Below are 21,678 nucleotides of genomic sequence, written 5' to 3' on the forward strand. Positions count from 1 at the left end.
CTGGACAAATGTCCACTTTAAAAATTACCCAGACCAGTTCAAAAATTAAATGCTTGATGAGGATCTACTCCCCCATAAGTTTATCATGCCTCTAAGTACACAAATATGGGTTACAAATGGGCATCTTCCGCAGGCTACTGTGACGTCAGAAGAGAGAAAATTTTGAAATTTCTGTCGCGGTGCAGCCACCAAGCGATCGAGACGATTACTAAATGGGTCACATGAAAAAAATCATCCAATGGAATAAAGGAGATTTTTACGTTTCGTATAGAGGGGGGGGGGGTACGAATTTTACTTAAAGGGGCTGGCCGGAGCTGTTGGGGTGAAGGGGGGGTCAAACTGTTGGTTAACATATTGCTTACCCGCCCACCGCGACGGTGGCGCCATTCCTTATGGCCAAAGAGCTGGATGTTTTCTCCCTGAACTAAGGGCGGACTTCACCCCAACAGCGCCGGTTAGCCCCTTTAAGCAACCCTAAAATCCCCCCTCTCGCGCTCTCTCTCTCGTGAGATAGAGGCGGTTTCAGTCCTGAAACATTCTAAAAGAGATAAAAGAAACGCTAGGCTAGGCAGTACAATTTTGTATTGAAGTTGAGGTGATAAATGATACGGAGAGAGTATATGGTTTCATTAAATGGAGCCGGACAAACACTATAGAGCTATTTCAGAGGGGGTAATGGCTACGTCACCAAGGCTATTTGCCCATAGAGAAAACCCTCATAAAATGGCCGCCCTACACTCAAAGGCAGGCCCAATTTTCGTAGCAGACGAAATTTTTCCCCCACTGAAATAGCTCTATTGCCATAGGAGTAGCAGCCATTTCTCTACTTAGAGGCATGATAAACTTATGACTACCCTTGTGGCCACTTCATTAATTAAAAATATGCAAAGATTAACAATTTTTAGTGGCCAGTGTCCAGTTTTTTTAAATTAAAGTGCTTGGGCTCTAATGGCCACATGTAGATCGTAGAAGAAAGCGTGGATCGAACTTAACTAGAGTTTTCCCGCCTTAATTACAGAATGGGCATTGGACAATGGAACCCTTTTACAAGTATCTTAAAATGAAAAATAAACTTACAGATTTTTTTGGCGGGTAGCTTAATCCTTTTTGGTGAATACAAGTAGATCATTTCAATTATTTTCAACAGGATCGTAACGAACCACAGTTCTTCATGCGTTAGACATACCTACTGACGTCCGGCAAATGCTTGAACTCATGCACAGTGGTACTGTTCAAATTCGCGAATTTTTCCATCATTCACCGAATTCCCCCCCCCCCCCGGCTTGGTAGACTACAACATCATTCGCGATTTGCCCACCACTTCTCATGCAACATTAGACATGTATTGACGCAACGGGCATCTGATTGGTTACTCAGTAAAGCAGACTAAAACGAAAAACTCAGCAAAACAAGAAAAAAAGAGTTATTTACGTGATTTATCCCGTAAATTGACATTTTAACTTCACATTAGAGAAATTTTTATTATTTTTAGCAATGGTAATACAATATTTACATTATCTACTAATACTTGTTACATTTATTAGGCCTTAAAGATTCTTTTCTGAAGAAGTTAAAAACAAAAAATTGAAAAAAAAACTAAAATTAAAATTTTCTTCTAGATGTGATAACGATCGAAAAGAGTTCAAATTAACTACTTTTGTTATACGTAAACTAGCTAGAACAAAATAAATAAAAAAAAAAACAAACAAACAAAGAAAGAAAGAAATAAATTAATCTCGCAAAACACGTGGTCAATAATTATGGAATGGGTTTTGCGCAAGCGTGGGATTTATTCAGAAAATATTTTTAAACCCACTCTTTATTAATTTAAGCGGAGAAAGTTTTTCTACAAAGATATATTCAGTATTCTTAGCGATTCTAATGAGTAATTCCCACCATTCCCATATCTTTTTCGAACATTTTTTTCAACTCCTCGTACTGTTTAACGTCACTTTCCAAATTCTTTTTGTAATCAACCTCTTCTTTTCCGCTCGACTTTATTTCCGCCATGAATTGTTGAATGTAACTAGGATCCGTATACTGTTAAAAAAAAAAGAAAGAAATGATATAAACCCTTAAGCCTTGGCCAATTGAATGATCTTTTAAAATTACTTTGGTTCCGTCTAATTGTAGCTGAGCAGCGAAAGCTTTAAGATATTCCAAACAATCCAAAGGTGTAGCGTCAATCGATGGAATTTTCAAGCCAGCCGCGGATCCTTCAACTTCAGTACTTCCGTGCGTTATTTTGGAGAAAGTTATTTCCTTCGAGAACTTATATTCCGTATTTGTAGCACCACCGCTATGTCGTTTCGTATCAGATCCACCGGTATTCTTCTCCTGAGCGATATTACTTAGTCCCCTTCTGATATAATTCTGGAAGAATTCCGAAGACCTTTGCAAAAAGGGTTCAATATCGGCTTCGGGATGACCTTGTTGGAATTCAAATAGTTCTAACAGACCCTTTGGAGACATTTTTATATAATTAGATTAATTAATTAATTAAACTTTTAATTAAAACTAACTAACTAACCTCTTTCGTATGCTCTTTATCACCAATTTTCTTAAAAATCTCGGCTAAAGCGTCATGGCTATTTCGTGGTAGATGTCTCAATGGGCTAGCCTTATTCTAAATGTAAAAAATTATTAAATTAAGGTTAATTTTAATTTAGTTTAATGCCCAGCTATTAAATTAATAAGAGGGTAATTTGAAACGCGAGAAAATGATCAAAATCCAAATTAAAAATGTTAAAAATTGTTAGTGTTTTAAAAGAAAATTTATTCGTTCTCGTCATATAAAAGTAAAAACATTTTACACGAAAAATTTTGAAACTTTATAAAAAATTAAAAATTATTATTTGTAATAGCCTAAACTAACTGTAAATTAAATTTATCAAAAAAACTAATACAATACTCTTTTCATATCAAGTCCTTCAGGGCTCTCCAAATTTGTCGAACGATGACCACCGCGATTGCTTCTATGACGATGTCCACCTTCCCCTTTTTCTTTATCAACGTTAATCATGCGGTTTAAGTATATATGCAAGTCAGATTCTTGGAGATTTGGAATAAGGGTTAAGTGTTTATTAACCTGAAAGAATTTTAATTACCTTAATGATTACGTAAACTGTCTAAAACCATTCAAATGTCTTACATCTTCTCCTTTAACATTCACTAAATGGTACAAGGTCGTTTTAATCGTACGTAAGGGAACATCGGACGATTTTTCTTTCCAAAAACTCGAAGGATACGATTTCAAAAAGACATGGCAATCGAGAAGAATTCTATCAATGTTTAACTCGTTAATATACAGATTTATAAGACGTAACATTTTCCATAAACACTGAAAAAAAGGAAAACGATTAAATTGATTCGAAACAATCGAAAGAAAAACCTTACTTTCATGATAAGTTCGGTGTAACGTTCAGTAGCGGTAACATTTCCAACGCATTCGTGAAGTAATTTAATCAGAGCGCTCATTGTGTGCGTAGGATTTGACTTTTGAAGTATCCTGATGACTAGAATGTTGATAGATTTGACCACCATCGGTCCTTCGGCTAATTCATTTAAACGAGTATCAAGGATAACAGTCAATAGATGCGGGATCAAGTCGCGAATAACATCTCGACTCGCTAGTCTAGCCAATTTCGGGTGGTCAAAGAGCTAAAAAGACATTTATTAGCGCTCACCATTATATTACGAACTTGGCCAAGAAACATTCGACTTACAGTTGTAAGAGTCAAGGTAACGCATCTGAAGAGTTTAACAACATCAGCTTTGCAGACATTTTCATCAGCCATGTGTTTATTATGCGCTAGCCGATATTGCATAGCACCCATTAATAAAATTTGGTCTACACGACTGCTGAGAGCCATTTCGGCTTTGTCCTCTTGCCTTAGCACCTCCGAAACTTGTACAAAAGCTTCTACAACTACGGGAATGTCTTGGGAAGCCAATTGCGCCATCACCAAATTGAGAGCCATGTTAGCTCCCGAGGAACTGTTAAGTAGCGTAACAGCCGACGCCGCTGGTCTCATTCTAAAACATAGTACATTTAATATTTCAAGTCCAGTTACTTACAACCTTAATGTTAAGAAAAATGAAATAACCTGGTTCGAGGAAGTTGAATATCGGGAAGATTTAATATCTCATCAGCATTAACATCAACGGGTTCCGGCACCCTCTTCTCCGTGGCTTGTTCCCTCCCATACATTTGCTCAATATCATCAACTTGGAGTTGTAATGGTCCAGTCGAACGAGGTCGAACACTGCGAGGCCTAGTAATAGTTCTCATTTGCAGTTCAGGCTGATTATCGTGCGCCGGAGTTTGAGGCGTTTGTTGCTGTTGAACCTGTTGATGACTGGCTGGACTTCCCCTGAAACCGCCTGGACTTCCACCGCTCGTATTATGATTGTCCAATCGCGAAAGAGGCGCGACGGAAGCCATAGCGGGTGGTGGTCTCGTTTTGGCTGACCTTTTAATCCTTTCTTCCAGCAAACTATTTTCTTTGTCTTGTAGTTGCCCAATGTATTTGTACACTTTCTCTCCCTCTTGATAATAAACTTGAACGATACAGTTGAGAGCGGCCGTTCGCACACCGTTGTCACGGTCAGAGATTTGTTTCGCAACCTCTTTCAAGGAAACGGTGGGTGAAGGTTGGCAAACGGAAATGCCAAAGATTTCAAACATGGAACCTAGAACTTCCAAACATTCCGCTCGTTGGCGAGAATTTTTAGAAGCCAATCCCTGCATTAGGTAGTTGAAAACTTTACTAGCGGGATAGACGTGAAACGTTTGCGTGAGAATGTCTCTGACGCCTTTTCTAACAGTGTCTTTGGGGTCACCCAGCTGAAACGTTGAGTTTAAAATGTTAAACCAGTCAAGGCGTAAATGAAGAGTTTCATTACTTTCAGAACAATATAAGGGATGAAGGAAGAAGCTTCGTAATCGTGAAGTTTGTAACCATTGCTATTAAGAATGGGAAAGAGTTGCTGAAGGTATTCCAACCCTTTCAAAACCACACTGGGGTTGGTGTCGAAGAATCTTAGCGCGAACCATTTCAAAATAAGATCAACATTCGCGATGGTGGCATCAACATCCGTGTTTAAACACTGAAGAATGATTAATGTTAAACCTGTGCGCAGCGCAAAACTTTAATTTTAAACCACTCACTTCAACAAATGTATCAATGGCTTTGATATGAAACTTGAAATCATTATGGAAACAATTAGCAATCAAGGCTTTTCCCCAATTAGCAGCTGTCATTTGGTCCTTTAACAAAATATAAAACTCTTCTCTGGGTGTTGTGAAATTCCATTTCAAAACTTTCAAGCTTTTTTCATCACTATGACGCCCATCTTTCAAATTATTAGCCAGCAAAGCGGCACCACCATCTCCATCATCATCTTTCTTGGCATTTTTAGCAGATGGGGGAGACGCGATCTTTGACGCAATCTGTAAAAACATAATTTATATAAATAAAAACAAGTTAATTTTAATTTAAAACCATTCAACTTACTTTGCCCTTAGATGAACTTCTTGGAATTTTATTTCTCTGGGGCTCTTCATTATTAGAAGCAGCCGCACTCGCTGGTTGTTGTTTCCCTTTAGGCGGGGCTTTGGCGGGTAAATTAGGGCGAACTTTCTCCAACTGCGCCATAACGGTGCTCTTGGAAGCTGGTTTGAGTTTACTAGCGCCTCTAGCCATTGTTTCGTAACCCAAATTAATCATAAATGGTAAGAGAACATCTTGGGCTTTCTTCCTAACTTCGGCGTTACGATCTTCGAGACAAGTATAGATATGCGGAATGCAGAGAGCTAACTCGACATTGGGTAAACCTTTAGCATTAGGCATGGTTTCGGCTAACCATCCTAGAAGTTCAATCCTCAAGAAAGGGTTTTCAGTTTTTAGAGCGTCGCTTATCATTTCGCACTCGAAGAACGAGCATAAGTTGGTATTTTCCAACCAACAATTCAGCGCGGTTAAGCCAGCAGCTCTAACATTGTTCTTCAAAACCAAACGAGTTAAGTTGAATTAAGCCTTAAACCGTGATTAAATTTAATAAGTTACCTTGCTATCTCCAATAGATGCCAATAATTGTGGCGCAGTGGCCCTGATATGTTTAACACAATGAGGTCCGAGTGACGTTCCAAGTTGATGACAAATAGTCAATGCTTGTACAGCAATATTTTTATTGGAATCCGTTAATCTCGATTTTAATGCGTTAGTCAGATCTCCAATGTTAGGTGAAATAAATTTGGCATCTGAAAGAATATTGGCAATTTTTTGCAAAGCTTCCGCTCGAATTTTCCAATTCTTGTCTTCCAGCTCTGTTATCAAAGATTCCGTGATTTGTCCACTGCAAACAAAAATAATCAAATGAAATCTTGGAACTGTAAGACCCTTGTTTTAAAAGTAACAAACCTAATATCTGTTCTAGGAATGAGATCGGCAGCGGAAGGACCATTAGTATCATCTTCTAATAAATTCTCATTTGAAGCACCGGCTGCTCTGGCAGTGGCGGCTTTAGCAGCGGGACCCCTAACTGGAAGCGGTGGTTTCACATCTTGAACTTTGGCCAATTCAGCATCAATTTGTTGTAACAACGCTGGTTTCTCGTCTTCGAATAAAGTTCTTAGGGTTCTTCCCATATACATGTACATCGCGCATAATAAATTAATCGCGGAGCCACGAACTGCGGGATTTGTAGCGGCAAAACATTTTTTGGTGTAGTCAACCAAGCTCTTTACATTTAAACTATAAGAAAAAAACCCTTATAAATCCTCTTTTTATCAGTATAATAAACGTAATTCGACCTTACCCTCCAAAACCAAACTCTTTAATGGCAATAGCCATCCAATTGATGGCTTCGGCTTGATTTTTGGGGTTTCTTTGAGCAAAAGCCAACTGTAAAACTTCCTGGCTGATATAATCTAAATTTGTGGCTTCAGCAAAAGCGGTGATAGCAGCCATGGAAGCTTGCCCATTTTTCAAATCCCCAATTTTATCAACTAGGTCTGATATGCAAGCTGTGACAGTGTGACGAGAAATTTGACCATTTTCAGCAATGTAGGTTAATATTTCCAGACGCAATTTTAAGACTTGGAAGTTATTATCTTTTAAACCGGGTTTTTTTGCAAGCAATTTAACCAATACTTGGGCCGGAATAGCCGACTTGTCCATAGCTTGGACAACCTGAAAGATTAGGAAAAAAAAAAAAAATAAGGCCCAAGAACTTAACAGCTTTCCATAATTAACCCTCAATACTTACTTCATTAAACTTTTCAATGGCCGCTAACCTATCCTTCCAATTAGTATTAGTTAGTCCATTGATGACGTCAGGAGTAAACAATTCTTCAGCTTGCATTTGAACTTCTTCATCTGACAACTCTCTTTCAAGAAACTCCGCTTCCTTTGGAGATTCAGCAGCTTGGGCTCTGGCCGCGCCTTTCTTTGGTCCAGCACTTTGATTCCGAGGAGCTGGTTTAACAGCTGACATTGGCCTCTGTCTTCCTGGAGCAGCGATATTAGATTTCTTCGCAGCTGGAGCAGACACGATTCTAGCTCTAGGAGTGGGTTTAACTTCTTCAGGAGGTTGTTCATCTAGAGCTTCTTCTTTAACAACTTTCTTGGAACCTTTAGCACTTTTAGGTTTGGCGGATTTAGATTGAGGTTGGGGCGCAATGATGACGGCTTTTTCACAGTTTTCTTTAACTTTGGCCATTTTTAAAGCATCAACATCGGGTAGGAATGGGAGAATGATTTTCTCCGAAACAACCTTCATGGCAGTTCCAATAGCTTCGGAACTGTTATCTCTAACAATTGGGTCTGTATCATTTAAAGTCTGAAACGGTTTAAAAAAATTAATTTACCTAGTTACCAATAAGGTTTAAACTTAAGAACATTATTAATTACTTTAAGTAGAGAGGTACAAAGAGGTTTCAACAATTTTTTGGTTAACACAGTGGGTGTCATTCTGGCAAACACTCTAGTTAGAAAAGCGGCAGTTTCCGCCTTAATTTGGGGGTTTTTGTTATCAAGAGCTCCTTGAACATCTTCCAATATGGCTTCCAACGTGGTCTACATTAAATATTCTTATTAACTAAAAACTACTTAATACCTACGCAAAACTTACAGCTGCGTAACTAGCATCAATAGCTTCACGAAGAGCCATAACAACATTCTGTTTCTTTTCTTTAAATTTTTCTAAGACAGTCTGAATGACACTGTTGGCGTAAGGATGAAACTTCTTCCTCAAACCATTGGCTAAATTAGCTAAAACTTTCGCGGCTAATGCTACAACTAAGATATTACTATCCTTCGCAACTGCCTAAAACCAAAACAAAATTGAAATAAGCAAGTTTTTCTACAATTAAAACTTTAACAATTGACCTTCTTCAATATTCTAACAAGATCTCCATAATCCCCATTCTCTAGTTTAGGATTAGACGCCAATTCAAGAGCAGTTTCCATAGCAGCTTTACGTTCCTGCCACTTTTTGGCTTCACATTGTTCATAGAAATCTTTTGGAAGCTTAGCGAGGATATCAACAGGATCAATGAGATCATAAGGATCCGCAGCTTCTGGGATGTTACCATCACCGTTATCCTCTCCTAAACACGATGTCAAACATGTTCAAACTTGGTCCCAAAATTAACTCCTAACTGAAATTTACCATCATCTTCATCATCTCCCTCTTCCTCTTGAATTTTAGCCTGTTTGGCTTGTTGCGATCGAAGAAACCTAGTGGGTACGGCTTTTTCACTAGCTACTTTAGCAAATTCCGCATCTAATTCTGATAACTGAACTGGTTTTAATGTTTGAAGAGCTGTTCTAATAACATCCTTAATCCACCGATAAATTTCAACTGCGAGCAATTTAGTTTCCTCTCTGACATTTTTATCACGATCTTCTAATAGTTTGGAGATTTGCTTGAGCATGGGTTTGATATTGACAACAGATGTGCCGAATTGCCTAAAATTATACATGGTTAAACGTAGTTGGTTCAGGCTCAACTTTATCCCTAAAGAAATATTACTTCAACGCCTCTCTGTAGACATAAACGCAAACTACAACAATCTTAGGGTTTTTATTCTCCATTCCTTTGATCAATTCATCCATAACAAGTTCGTGTCTTTCAATCTCAACATACATCAATGCAATTTCAATGGCTAATTCCTTAGTCTTAGTTCGAGAAGAACTAAAACCTTTAGTTATCAAGCCCCCCATAACTTCTCCACCAGTTCTACGAGTAAAGTTGGTTTCAAAATATGAAAGGGAAATAATAAATATTTCATTTCCAACAATGGAATTCTTACTTTCCAGCAACAGACGCATTTTCAACAAAAGCTAAAGTGGCCACAAGACCTTTCTCCTGGGCAGCAGCATTACTGTCAAGCACAAATTTCTTGATAAGACCCAAGTATTTGCCAAATTCTGGACTCTTTTCATCCGTCTGCGATTGGAAAAGTTTGGCGGCTTCCTCATAGCCAGCAACTCTGGCTTTCCAGAGCTATAAATATAGTTTTAATCTCCCCTCTCTTCCTAATAGTTTAAATTAATCCGTAACAAATTCACACTAACTTTGTGAACACATTTTTCTTCTGTTGGTAATTTTGTGAACTCTGTTTCTTCATCCATGATTTACAATCACTTTAAAAGAACATGCACGACAAGCTCAATTACATCACTTAACCAAGTGGCACTAAGTGGTAGGCCTTCAGGGAGTTACAGTCAGTAGGTTAACATAATAACACTTGATACCTAGCTAATTTACATGTAACTCAAAACCAAAAGGAAATATATTATGCTTGACTAAACAATGAGTAATTTATTCTTCTAGAGGCCTATTATATTTCAGTGTTATTGTTATTTTAAGCGCATGAGGTTTCACCACTTTGGCACTTACACACATTACAGGGTGTGACACATAAAATAAAAGAACTGGCTTCCTGAAGCTAAATATGCTTTGCAATTAAATGTAGCGGCAAGTTTCAGTCACTCTCAATAGATTTGAAACTACTAATTAAGTAATAATGAAGCGATCATAACAATAATTAAATGATAAATCACAACTAATCTTGTTCTTGTCATCACTAAAACTTAAAACAGGGCGGTTTCAATAAGCTATCTTTGCTTACATTTAACCTTAAATAACAACATTGACTCATCGAAATGTCCCAACGTTACGTTTACACTATTACAGAAACGTAGGCAGTATTTCTTTCGCGTAGGTCTATTGATTTCTTAACTTCTCATATCACTACCTACAACTGAAATTTACATTTGTCCGGCCTTTGCCAATTTCAGTGACATTGACCAAGGCTTACAGTGCTTTTGAATTTAAAGACCTTATCTACTATTTATAGAGGTTGCTCTATGGAAAATAATTACGGAAATATTATTCTTACCAGTTTACTTGATTTCGAACCGTTATAAAACTAATTTTTAACTAAACCGTCTCTGAATAATTCACCTTCACAATGACTTGAAAAGGAGCGACATTTCTAACCGAACAACCAAATAATTCTGTTTGTTGGGTATAGAGCAGTCTCATTGGTCGATTTTCAGGCGGGCCGATTTTTTAAGCCAATCACGGCATCGAATTAAATTTCAAATTTAGTGTTTTATTTAAGCTTGAAAACTTAGATCATTTTACGTAATAAGATTTAAAGTAGATAAGAAATTAGGTTTTTTAAACAAAGTCTTTTAATGCGAGATTTTTTGCTTTAATTTGTTTAAATTTTTTGTAATATTTTTCAGGAACGATGTACGACCGTTAGCGCATGGATGAAAAATGGTTAGCGTAATGGTTAGCGCACGTTTATGGCTTTAATTTTTAACTTATGTTACTTTTCTATACTACTGTATATATATATAATTTTCGCCTCGTTTATACATGTCAGGATGGCCGAGCGGTCTAAGGCGCCAGACTCAAGGGATATACCCTTACCGTAGTTAACGGCTGTGAATTCTGGTCTTCGTATGAAGGCGTGGGTTCGAATCCCACTTCTGACAAATATCATTTTTGGAAATTAAAGTTAATTTAATCCATATTGAACCTCATAAGTTTTTGTAATCAAAATTTAAAGGATCATTTTGGTTTTAAATACTTAATTCTTTTATAAATAATATAAAAAAATCAATAATAAAAACGGCGCGAGTGACGTTAAAAAATATTTGCGCCAAATTCAAACTTGGGCGGGAAAAGAAAGTCTAAGCTTTATGTTACCTTCCAAGGTTACATTGTACGTTTGAAAGATATAATATTGGCCTACTTATAAATATATAGACTACAAAATAAGTTCAAAACTTGGATTCGATTTGAAGTTTGGACGGTGTCCGAGAAATCTAATAATATAAAAATGGCTGATACCACAACTGTCAGAGTTGAGACAAGGAGCACTAGTTTGGCGCGCTGTTAAATATTCATGAATTCTAGTTTTCGCACACTCCGAAAAATGATAAAGCTGACGTGTTGGAATTCTAGTTTATAAGACCACAGAGAGTGAGAGAGTTGATAGGGACTAATCATAAGCCTAACTTTTAAAAAATTTCTCGTGAATAATAAACGACGAAATTGCGCTAAAGTTTTCTCCTCCTAGCCTCTTCTGTAGTGTACCATTTGCATTAATTAAAATAAAACTTAGAGCAACGATAAGCCACTTTCTTAGAGTCGGATTTTCCCCACTTAGTGGACCGGAAGGGATAGAGAAATTGGTGGGACTTAGGATTAACTGGGAGTGTTAGATAAAGATAAGTTGTATCAGTCGGAGTGTTCTATAGATAATAATGTATTACAATTAATAGATAAGGCTTTGGCTTGATTGTAATAGCGCTCTGAAATGAGTGAGGATTCGTTTTAGTTCTTAGTAAGGACGAATTTCATTGGTTTCCGGCTAAAAATAAGGCGATTTTTGGATGACCATTAATATACGAGGGTCAAACATGGTCAAAGCGCAAAAAATATATATACAGGTCTGAAACCGGGTTAATAACTGTAATCATAATACACATCGTAAAATATTTTATTATCCTTAGTCGTAAAAACCCCTAAATATTATTATTAATATTCTCTTGATTGTGTCTCAAAAGGGAGAGTGAAATACGTGTTACCAGAAGGTGGTAATAGAAGAAGGATGACACTCTGTATCCTCTTAATACTTGAGTTATGTAACATGATTCTACCCAGGCTCATGCTCCTTTTTATTAGCTCTCCTGCCCTCATCAAACTTCAGATGGGCATGGCACCGTGGAGTGCATTTGTACTAAATCCTCAACCCACAAACCTCATCTTGACGTGGGGCAAAAATTCACAAGCTCGCCATGGTAAATATTTAAGTGCTAATAGATTAATGATAAGGGAAGTATTTATCGCGTATATGATTCGGTTTAGTAACCATGCTCCAATTGTAAAATGATGTTGGGAAGAATCGTATTACAATTACCCAGATTTGTGGCACACTTTTCTCGATGAGAAGTATATATACTTCTTGTGTCACAAATGATTGAAAATCAAAGTCGTAATATTTTAAAAACCGATTGAAATTGTGGAAATATTATATTTCATTCATCCTTTAAATGTTCAATGATGGGAAAGTTTGATAAATAAAGTCATATAAATTTCTACGAATTAAATTATCCGAAAAGGTTTACGTTTCCAAAGTCCAAAGAACTCCCAAATATTGGGAAACCGATCGTGGATGATGTGACGTCGATATATAGTTATAATTAAACTAACTTGAAGTTCATCTCATGGCTAGAATTCTTCACTACATAAGACACTATAATACTCATAATTTATATAAATGAGATGAACTTTAGCCGATATTAAAAGTTCATTATCTAGAATGATTCACCTGTAGCTAAATTATTTGGAGCGTGCATAAGCTATGGGAAATTACACAGAATAGACCAGAAATTTGTGTAGGAGTGAAAAGACACCTCTAGATATTTTTGACAATATCTTTACATAAAGATACGAGGCACTGACACACTTTCTTTTTAGGTAATAGTTCCTAATACTGTCAAATCCGGACATCTGCCATTACTCGAGGGAAGGGTTATTCAAAAACTATTCCAAGAAGATGTGATCCCTACATTATACGCAAATGTCGGGCGCGTTATCTTTTCCCGCCAAGAACTACGCAACTTTATGTCATTATATCTAGCATCCATGGTTTTTGGGTTGACAAATGGTAATTTCAAATACGAGGGCCTTAAAATACAGAGAAAGAGTATCGGCGAAACACTCAATCGAATTATTTGAGCGCGAAAATCTCACGCGCCAAAAATGAGAGGAATGGGTTTAAAACTTCCGACTTATGAAAAACTTAAACATGTCCGTCCAAACTGGATAAAAACTAATAAAATCCGGATTACGTCTAAAACTTCTACAAAATAACCAACGCGCTAAACGTATTTCCTTAGCAAAGCTCGTTCCTCCGGAAAGCGCAATCCTCAAGGTTAGGCTTAACTGGTTCTTAACCTAAATCCGAAAGAAAAAGGCTCGAAAAAAAAAAGACTTAACCCTCCAAGAAAAAAAAAACCGCGCCAGTTTTTATGATTTCTCACTGATGTTATTTATTCTATCTATTCTATATGCCTACACAATTCGTTTCTATTCAGGAAGGAACTTTAAGGAAGGATGTAAAAAGGCGGGAAGCTGGAAGGAACTCAACGTTCCTTAGTACCCGCCCCTTCGTGGAAAAGATTGGACCAATAGGAAGCCTAATACGGTGGCGCGTATAGCATCCATTGAAAAAGCGGGCAGAAAAGGGCGCCAAATGTTTGGTAGATAAAGCCAGAGTGCGAGAGTTATCGAAATCTATTCCGTAATCTGGGAATCCAAGAGAGAAGTTGCGTTAAACCAAGAGCGAGAATCCAAAAGTTTTGATTTAAACTGCAGAAATTAGTTCAGTATTAGTAACGCGAGTCTACCGAGCTCGAATCACCAATTTCAAACTTATTCAGAACATAAAAGGTAAGTTTCCTTAACTTTTCAAAGTTAAAGTTAGTTTTTGGCTGGAAATTGCAAGCTTTTTGTAGAGAAATCCTTTGCGTAAAAATATGCACAGAGGGAAAAACACTTCTACAGGCGCTCGTAGAAATAACACGGGGACGTTTGCCCCTATATGGTGAGTTTCCCGCTAAACCGTGAATGGGCTATACCGATCAGGCAAAAACTTTCTGCGGGCGCTTTTAGATTCGAAAAAGTTAAAAAAAACTATGAATTATCTAAATAAATCCAAGTGCATGGAACTTTGTAAAATATTGAAGATAATACACGATTTCCTAAAACAGAGACTATACTTAAATTATTCAGTTAAAACGTGTTAAAAATTACTCTGTATTTTTCCAAACTGAATCCCTTTAAATTTAATCTAATATTAAAACCAATCCTAAAACTAGATATAATTTGCATATATTAGATGTAGAATTTTCATCTAAAAAAAGAAGACACGCGAATTATCTCGAGAAGTTGTTTTAGACGCAACTTCTATGCACGAGAAAATAAAATACTAGAAGCTAAAGAACCCTACATTAATATTAGGATAAATTAAATTAAAATATTAATTTTTTTGACACGTTTTCCTAGAATAACAACCAGAATATGCTAATTAAATAATCTCTCAGAGTCCCCTTAATAAGGTTAAGCATCGTCTAACGAAGCATCAGCTTGTATTTCTAAGGATATAATTTACGCCAAAGTAAATTTCCAACATCAAAAGAACTCGGAAGACGTAAAAGGAAGTTATAAAGAGGAAATGCTAGGAGCGGAATGCCCTTTGAAAATTGACCTCTCCCCTTCTTAAAGAGCGCGAATCCCAAAAGTCAAAGAAACAAATCTAATAATGAGAGAAAAGGGGTAGAAAGAAAAGTGGGAAAACGCGTAGCTTAGAACACTTTGTTTGAACGTAACTTGTTCAACTGATAATTTCGATAACTAAACAAATATCAAGTTCCTTTTTCGAAAGCTAAACTGATATTTCTTTGGATTACAAATTGCAGTATAGGATCGCCTTCCCATTACATTGTTATAGTTTCAAACTTTGCCTCTAGTCTATAGACATAATGAGAGTCTAGACGTCAATATTGTCTAAATTAATCACGCGCGCCACACTTTAAATTCAACATAATCACTTGATAGATGGGAACGTTATTCAAGATTTTTAAAGAGAGATTGTACTTCACAATTAAACAGGATTCGTACCGTACAACTTTTGCAAAACCGATTTCCAAATGCAAGTGACTACGTTGCATTTCCCTGAATTTAACCGATATTATTGTCAGTAATTTAATTCCATAATATTCCCAGGTTTTCTTGACTAGCTGGTAAATTTCCATTATCCATATTTTGATTTTTAAACTTAATATTTCCGAATTTGTATAAACCCTATATGTCCTGAGACGCCATTTCCCCAATATCTCTCAAATGTTTCGCGTTGCTCAAAATATCGAAATTTCTCTACTTACAGGTCAAATTATTAAGCAAGAAATCCCAAGAGTTGAAATGAGTCCTTCTCTGTTACCTTTCGTTTTGAGCGTGGCCGTTTTGGGTGGCGTAGTTTTGAGTGAAGCCGATGGTTTCGCGGCTTTCGAAGACAGACAGGTACCGCAAACTAGGATGATGGACAACAACAATCCTGTCGACGAATATCCTTTGGTGGCTAGATTTCACGGAACCGAATACGTAATTACGCCAGATGTAGTTTTCCCAAGACGACAGCTTCCGTGGCCCGCTATGATGGCTTCCAAAAGATCCGGTAATTTGAACTTTAACACTCAAAATTTTGAATTGGAAAATATTCCACAGTATGCACGATAAAGGGGATCGTTACGATTCTAGTATATTAAGGTCATTCTAAATTTAATTTCAGCGTTATTTAAATTTAGGCGAGTGGGAGGAAGTAAATAAAATGTATTCCCCATAGTTCACTGTGTCCGGTGTTACGTTTTGAAGGCTCTAGTAATACTCTCTTTATTTCTAAGTTTAATACAAGACTGTCAGTTCAAGACGCAAAATTTTCTTCCGCTACATAAAATCGTGTCAATATAGCTCATAAAAATAACCCTTTCACGCACTAAATCAATCGATTAAAACCTATATAGTCTAAACCAATTTATTTGTTCGCAAACGCGTTACCTTGAAGAGATGTTTAACTATGCATGATTTTGTCACCCTAATCAAGAGATCCAATCAAGATGAAACGACCTTCCATACCCTAATTCCTAATTGTCAAGACTTGAAATCTATTCATCAACCTCTTCCCTTTTCTATTCTCTATTTCAAAGTATAAAGCAGCCCAAACGAACACCTGTTACTCATTGGAGGGTATAGTGCACGGCGTGCGCGAATATTTGTCTTTTCAGTTCCCCATCTCCCTCTCTCTCTCTCCCGCTCTATACTAATTGACTAGTTCCCCTCCTCCAGTTCGCCTAAATCCTTTTAATTCAAACCCTGTTATATAAAGTAGTCCTTCCCTAAGCTAATCAATTAAATGTTTGACGAAGTACCCTCTATAATCTAAGCTACTACTTGTTCTAGCTTCAGTTATAAACCTACGAATCAGCGATAAAGTTAACTTTCTAATAAAGCTCTCGGACGTACCATCTCTTTAACACCTTGAAAAACACTCGAAATATAAGGGGATCGTTTCGTATTTTTATATAGGCCTAGTTTTCTAGGAATTTAAGTTTGATTTCGATACTTATTAGAGACTAATTAATAATTAATTAACGTTTCAGCACTGGGAGTGGATTTGCCCGAATATATGATGAATTATAAAAATAGCAACTCTGATCTGATTTCAGCGATGAAACAAAAAATGAGGGTCAGTGGACGAAGGAGGTGAATGGTCAGTATACATTTTTTGACCTATGACCTAAGGCTAGTTTTATTTCGCGATTTATTTTTAAAACCAAGTCACGAATGGGCACTTTTAGAGTTTATTCCCATAATCCGAGCCCTATAAACAATTGCATTCCAATTTTTATGCCGTTTCTATATGGATTATATATGCCTAAGTATATTTTTATAACCTATATCCACTAAGCCTCGGCTATGATGATAAAATGTTTTTTGTTTTAATGCATGCGCCCCCCACTCGTCTCTCTTTGATCCAGCTTAGGCATAAAAATGAAATAAAACGTCGCAAAACAAATACAATACGCAATATAAATGCATGGGAAATAAGTTAGTTGTTTGAGTTATTAAAAAAAGGTTCATTAGATTAGAACTTTAAATAGAATTAATTACTGTATTCAGACAAGGCTTAAGGGTTATTAGTAATTTAGGGTTCAGAATAAATATTTAAATGAGTTTGACTTACATTTATTTGCAGAAACTCCGAGTTTAAACGAAATACCACATATACGATGATATTAAACGCGAATTATAAATGATTTTTGTAGATTAATTAAAAAAATTAATGAAGAAACTCTCGTAAATATCGCGCAAACTTGCTCAAGATCTTAAGCCTTGGGCTTAATTTTTTTCGATGTTCACGACTGTAGATTATAAACGCGTAATTGTCTTGAAATAAAAATGATAACTTTTAAAAGGACTAAATGATTTAGTTCACATTCCCACTATCAACTATTTTAGGCCTATTTTTAAAGGATCCTACTGGCTAGTGGCTACTGGAGCAATGAAACTTCTACCAAAATGGCGTGAAATTCATTGGGGGGTTGAACATAAAGGTAGAAAAGTTACTTCAATTTTTGGAATTAAGAAATACCTTAGAATTCAACAGCCATACTTTTGATTTTTATTTACAATCATACACTCATTTAATCAAGTATTTTATACCATCATGACAAGTAGGCAATTAATTAAAAGAAATTAATTATTAGTATTTTTTTTTGTTTTTTAATTAAATTTTCATTTGCATAAAAAAGTAACTCAAAAACTAGGAAAATATTGATAAAATTAACAATCCCAGAGAAGTCCTGATTAAATATAATTTGTTTTTCTCAAATATTCTTGACAAAAATATTAGAATTATAGTAAATAATGATTTTCATTTTTTTTTTTAATCAATCATCGGTGATTTGTGAATAAAAAAATGGTAATTCACAAAATAATTTTGTATATTATAAAATTTGTAATTAAAAAAAAAAAAAAAAATGAAGATTAATGGGTTCACAAAAAAAAGGAGAATCTTGAGAGAAGGTATTTTAGCAATCATTTTTCCATTTACCATTTCTTTGAGTTTGACTTAAATTCCACGTTAAACAACTTTCCTAAATTGTTGTTAACAAATTAAATAAAATTAATTCTAAAAACTTGAACTAGAAAGAAGGAAGGAAAAGTATTTGACTTACGTTGGGATAGGAAGAGGAGGCTGGGGGTTGCGTGATTCCCATTTCTTGAGAAGTGGGAATTAATGTTGGTGAGCCCAATGGGGCACTATTAGTGGCACTTTGGGAACTCGTTTGAACAGCCGGCATTGGGATGGCAATCACATTTGAAACGTGCCTAGTCATGGCACTCCCTGAAAGAGAAGAATTAGAATTCTCTAAAAATTTTAAAATTATCATCAAATAAAGAGTAATTATTATATATTACACACCATTGCATGTAGCAAAAGGATTTAAATGATATTCTGTTTCTTCCATTTGTGTTCTAGGAGATCCTAATTGATGAAATGCTTCCATTTGTTGCGTCACAGCTAATAATCCTCCTTCCGCTACAGTAACTATCACCCAAATAACTTCTAAACTCGCAAAAAACACGCAAATTTCCGTTTAATACCACTTTAAATGACAAGAAAATAGTTTAAATACCTCCAAATAGTTGGCCAGTGGCTGTACTCATCCTCCATTGCCCTTGATAAATACCTGGAGTGGAGGGACTATTCATTTCCACAGAGACGTCGCAACAATCATGGGCGGGTAACTGATCAACCATTACACTGTCCTGATGAGTAAGCTGGTCTCCGTTAGTGAATTTTAGTGAACATCCAGGAGGCCATGAGGATTCTCCAGAATTTTGTATCCTCCAAGTTTTGATAAATTTTGTGTTGGGAGGAACGGCTTCCCCTTCTCCGATTGTCACGTCTTTTAAAAATGACATAGAAGGAAGATTTTCTTTTGACGCCTCAAAGTCGAAATAAGAACAAATAGCCGCTTGTAAATTCCTGTTGGACATTAAGTAATTAGTTATATATACATCAAAGTAAGTGAAGCCAGTGGCCATGAAAGTTCCAATCATCATAATCATGGCCTAATATGACCAAGGCTTAACGGTTTGTTTACATCTTAAGGTATCATTAACAGATGGACTAGTACCAATTAAGCTTTACAAATCCCTTAATTTGAGAAAGAATGCGCTAAAAACGTACCAATTATTCATGTCAAGAAAAAAGGCGCAATCTGTCGCGTTGAGCTGATTACCGAGCAATTTCTGAAACTGATTAATCAACACATCCCTATCTGTTGTACCTAAACAGCTAAATTGCTGTAAAAGTGTCCCGTCAATATCGTTGTCAACATCCATTGTAGACATTTCTTTACTTAAACTGCATTAAACAATCGATTCCCGCAAAATATATTAACTTTTTACCGATTAAAACTAATTGCAAACTCTACCAAAAAATTCACAGCCACGCATTAGAAGAAACTCCGCCATGTTAGAAAATATGCGGAACACGTAATCGTGACGTCACACTGAATGAAATTGGGTCGATTACGTCATTTCTGCTTAGTGTTTCCATCTAGCGAAATTTTACTATCTCAGCCAATCAAAATTGACGTTAGCACGTGGTATTGTTTCCCGCCTAATTTGAGTTTTCTAAAATATCACCCGAACAAAGTTGCACTTTTTCAGGATAGTAAAATGGCGAACGAATATTACGGAGAAATACCGACTGCAACTTATAATCAACGTTTCCAGACAGATATGGAGGCGCAAAATAGAACTTTCTATCATGATGATACATCGCAAAGTTCTATGCCAATGAGTTCCAACTTACAAAACTTTAACCCTACTTCTAACTGCGGCATTTCTTACGAAGAACCAGCAACTTACTGTAATCTGGAATCAGTCGTTCGTCAAAATACTGAAAATATAGAGAATATGCCTCAATATTATGGACCTTTGCCCAATTATCCAGCGCCTCTAAAAACACCATATTCTCCTCAACCCTATGCTCCTTACATGGAAAACAATTACTGTAGTCCGCGTCCTTTCATGCCTCGTTGGCAATACACGCGAAGACCTTATTCCGGTGTCAGGTTTCTAAGAAGAGGATGTTTTCCAAGGGTATTTAAACTTACCGGGCATTCATAAGTCGTAGCCCTTTTGATTATTTTTAATCCAATGTCTAGATGGGTTTCCCTCACCCACAACCTTCAAGAGGTCTCTTCGCGCACAAAGCTTCTGGTCCATTCCGACCTGTGCCTAAAGTCAGGCGTCCACGTGGCCGTCGTCCAAACACTAGATATTTACGATCCACATCATGTCCAGTTCCCCGTACAACCCTAAGTCACGGTCCAAGCGACGGCATTTTGGAGCCATTAGACAACTTTCACAATTATAGCGCGCCTTCAACTTCTAAACCGTCTACTTTGCTCAACAAACAAGATGAAGGCATGGTCCGCAATAAAAGGAAAACTTTCTTTCAACGGCGCCAGGAACTTGAGAGTGACAGTTCAGACGATTCGGGTTAATTAATCAATTTAAGATATGTTAATTGAGTAGAATTAATTGTTCCCGGTAAATATTTAGACCTCGAAAATTACATCAACGGTTTTCAATACGTGAAGCGGGTTAAACGGCTCAAAAATCCCCTTAGCCCGTATAATTATCGAAAATTAATCGAGGAAGCTCTTGTACACGAAGGTTCTTTGACGGTCAATGAAATTTACAATTGGATTTTTGAACGTAACAAAGACATTAACCCTGAAAACGATAAACTTAAAGTACGATGGTGAATTAAACGTTGTCCATTACGAGATAGAAACTTATTATTTCCATTTTCAAAGAAACTTTCAATCCTAAACACGATTCGATATAACTTGTCCATTGGGAAAGACTTTGTCCGACTTTCAAATCGATCTTCAAATGGCTACTTATGGTCTCTAACGCGTCAGTCGAAAGATAACGATGAAAAACTAACAGACGATTCTAGCGACGAATCGGAGGAATCGGACAAAAAGGTCAGTTTGACGAACCTCGATAAACTTAAGCTCATATTTGGTGTGATAATAAAAATTTAGGAAGATGGCTTGGACGATCGAGAGCAAGAAGAAGCCGTCAAAAGCATTTTGACGTATGAGGACTTTTCAAACGAGTCTCACGAGCGAGAATTGGCCAAAAGTGCCAGAAATATTCTATGGGGTAATCCATCTCCTAAAGTGATTGTTGAATTGGTTGAACCAAACTTTCCAAGTAGGATAACTAATTAATTAATTAATTAATATAGGCAACTATGCACTTCTATTTTAATTATTTTTGCAAATAGTGTCGCAAGAATGGGCTTCAAAGAGCAGTGATGGAAGCTCATTATCTCCACTTTCAAATGACATGGAAATTTTGGATTTATCGGATAAAAAAAGTTACGTGGATACTAACTTTAAAAATACTTCCGACGCTATTGACTTCATGATAAATTTAATTTAACTTTTTCAACGTTGCATGAAATGCCTGTTTTAAAATTTTTAAATAATTTATTCAAAA

General features: G+C 36.5%; 3 protein-coding genes, 1 long non-coding RNA gene and 1 other non-coding gene across 5 annotated transcripts; 3 read left to right on the forward strand and 2 right to left on the reverse strand.

Annotated features, from left to right (window-relative positions):
- Window positions 1–216: 216 nt before the first annotated feature.
- On the forward strand, window positions 217–1,853 carry LOC149623366 (uncharacterized). Its single transcript, XR_016374900.1, has 2 exons — window positions 217–1,050; window positions 1,148–1,853. It is a non-coding gene; the product is annotated as an uncharacterized LOC149623366 (long non-coding RNA).
- msps (msps cytoskeleton-associated protein 5) lies at window positions 1,449–10,567 on the reverse strand. The gene is made up of 23 exons (XM_089853171.1): window positions 10,409–10,567; window positions 9,582–9,650; window positions 9,317–9,510; window positions 9,037–9,243; window positions 8,674–8,972; window positions 8,391–8,611; window positions 8,134–8,328; window positions 7,914–8,078; window positions 7,270–7,842; window positions 6,820–7,193; window positions 6,423–6,755; window positions 6,069–6,357; window positions 5,517–6,005; window positions 5,171–5,452; window positions 4,906–5,109; window positions 4,107–4,846; window positions 3,726–4,035; window positions 3,397–3,660; window positions 3,152–3,340; window positions 2,912–3,088; window positions 2,531–2,626; window positions 2,113–2,460; window positions 1,449–2,040 (listed from the first exon to the last, which is right to left on the reverse strand). The coding sequence occupies exons 2-23, from the start codon at window positions 9,636–9,638 to the stop codon at window positions 1,879–1,881; spliced, it is 6,168 nt and encodes a 2,055-aa protein (XP_089709297.1). The 5' UTR covers window positions 9,639–9,650; window positions 10,409–10,567; the 3' UTR covers window positions 1,449–1,878.
- A 331-nt stretch (window positions 10,568–10,898) lies between these two features.
- Window positions 10,899–11,015, forward strand: TRNAL-CAA (transfer RNA leucine (anticodon CAA)). Its single transcript has 2 exons — window positions 10,899–10,936; window positions 10,970–11,015. It is a non-coding gene; the product is annotated as a tRNA-Leu (tRNA).
- A 4,249-nt stretch (window positions 11,016–15,264) lies between these two features.
- Window positions 15,265–17,560, forward strand: LOC149623369 (uncharacterized). Its single transcript, XM_089852418.1, has 4 exons — window positions 15,265–15,285; window positions 15,476–15,763; window positions 16,746–16,855; window positions 17,342–17,560. The coding sequence occupies exons 2-3, from the start codon at window positions 15,511–15,513 to the stop codon at window positions 16,850–16,852; spliced, it is 360 nt and encodes a 119-aa protein (XP_089708544.1). The 5' UTR covers window positions 15,265–15,285; window positions 15,476–15,510; the 3' UTR covers window positions 16,853–16,855; window positions 17,342–17,560.
- A 184-nt stretch (window positions 17,561–17,744) lies between these two features.
- LOC149623370 (protein ILRUN) lies at window positions 17,745–19,651 on the reverse strand. The gene is made up of 5 exons (XM_089852417.1): window positions 19,343–19,651; window positions 18,786–19,138; window positions 18,572–18,715; window positions 18,324–18,493; window positions 17,745–18,242 (listed from the first exon to the last, which is right to left on the reverse strand). The coding sequence occupies exons 1-5, from the start codon at window positions 19,504–19,506 to the stop codon at window positions 18,177–18,179; spliced, it is 897 nt and encodes a 298-aa protein (XP_089708543.1). The 5' UTR covers window positions 19,507–19,651; the 3' UTR covers window positions 17,745–18,176.
- Between the last annotated feature and the right edge of the window lie 2,027 nt (window positions 19,652–21,678).

The sequence above is a fragment of the Phalangium opilio genome, unplaced genomic scaffold (assembly GCF_054372755.1).
Source record: "Phalangium opilio isolate 3A_F unplaced genomic scaffold, DU_Popi_V2 ptg000113l_1, whole genome shotgun sequence".
In the NCBI taxonomy this organism is placed as follows: domain Eukaryota; kingdom Metazoa; phylum Arthropoda; class Arachnida; order Opiliones; family Phalangiidae; genus Phalangium; species Phalangium opilio.

Bases quoted from the DNA above. Each gene is read 5' to 3' on its own strand.
- LOC149623369 (XM_089852418.1), top strand. From the start codon at position 15,511: ATGAGTCCTTCTCTGTTACCTTTCGTTTTGAGCGTGGCCGTTTTGGGT. The intron at 15,764-16,745 runs GTAATTTGAACT...TTAACGTTTCAG, and splicing joins GATGGCTTCCAAAAGATCCG to CACTGGGAGTGGATTTGCCC.
- LOC149623370 (XM_089852417.1), bottom strand. From the start codon at position 19,506: ATGTCTACAATGGATGTTGACAACGATATTGACGGGACACTTTTACAG. The intron at 18,494-18,571 runs GTGTGTAATATA...CTTCTCTTTCAG, and splicing joins TCCTTTTGCTACATGCAATG to GGAGTGCCATGACTAGGCAC. The intron at 18,243-18,323 runs GTAAGTCAAATA...ACAACAATTTAG, and splicing joins CCTCCTCTTCCTATCCCAAC to GAAAGTTGTTTAACGTGGAA.
- msps (XM_089853171.1), bottom strand. From the start codon at position 9,638: ATGGATGAAGAAACAGAGTTCACAAAATTACCAACAGAAGAAAAATGT. The intron at 7,843-7,913 runs GTAATTAATAAT...AAACCGTTTCAG, and splicing joins TTTGTACCTCTCTACTTAAA to ACTTTAAATGATACAGACCC. The intron at 5,110-5,170 runs GTGAGTGGTTTA...ATCATTCTTCAG, and splicing joins CCATTGATACATTTGTTGAA to TGTTTAAACACGGATGTTGA.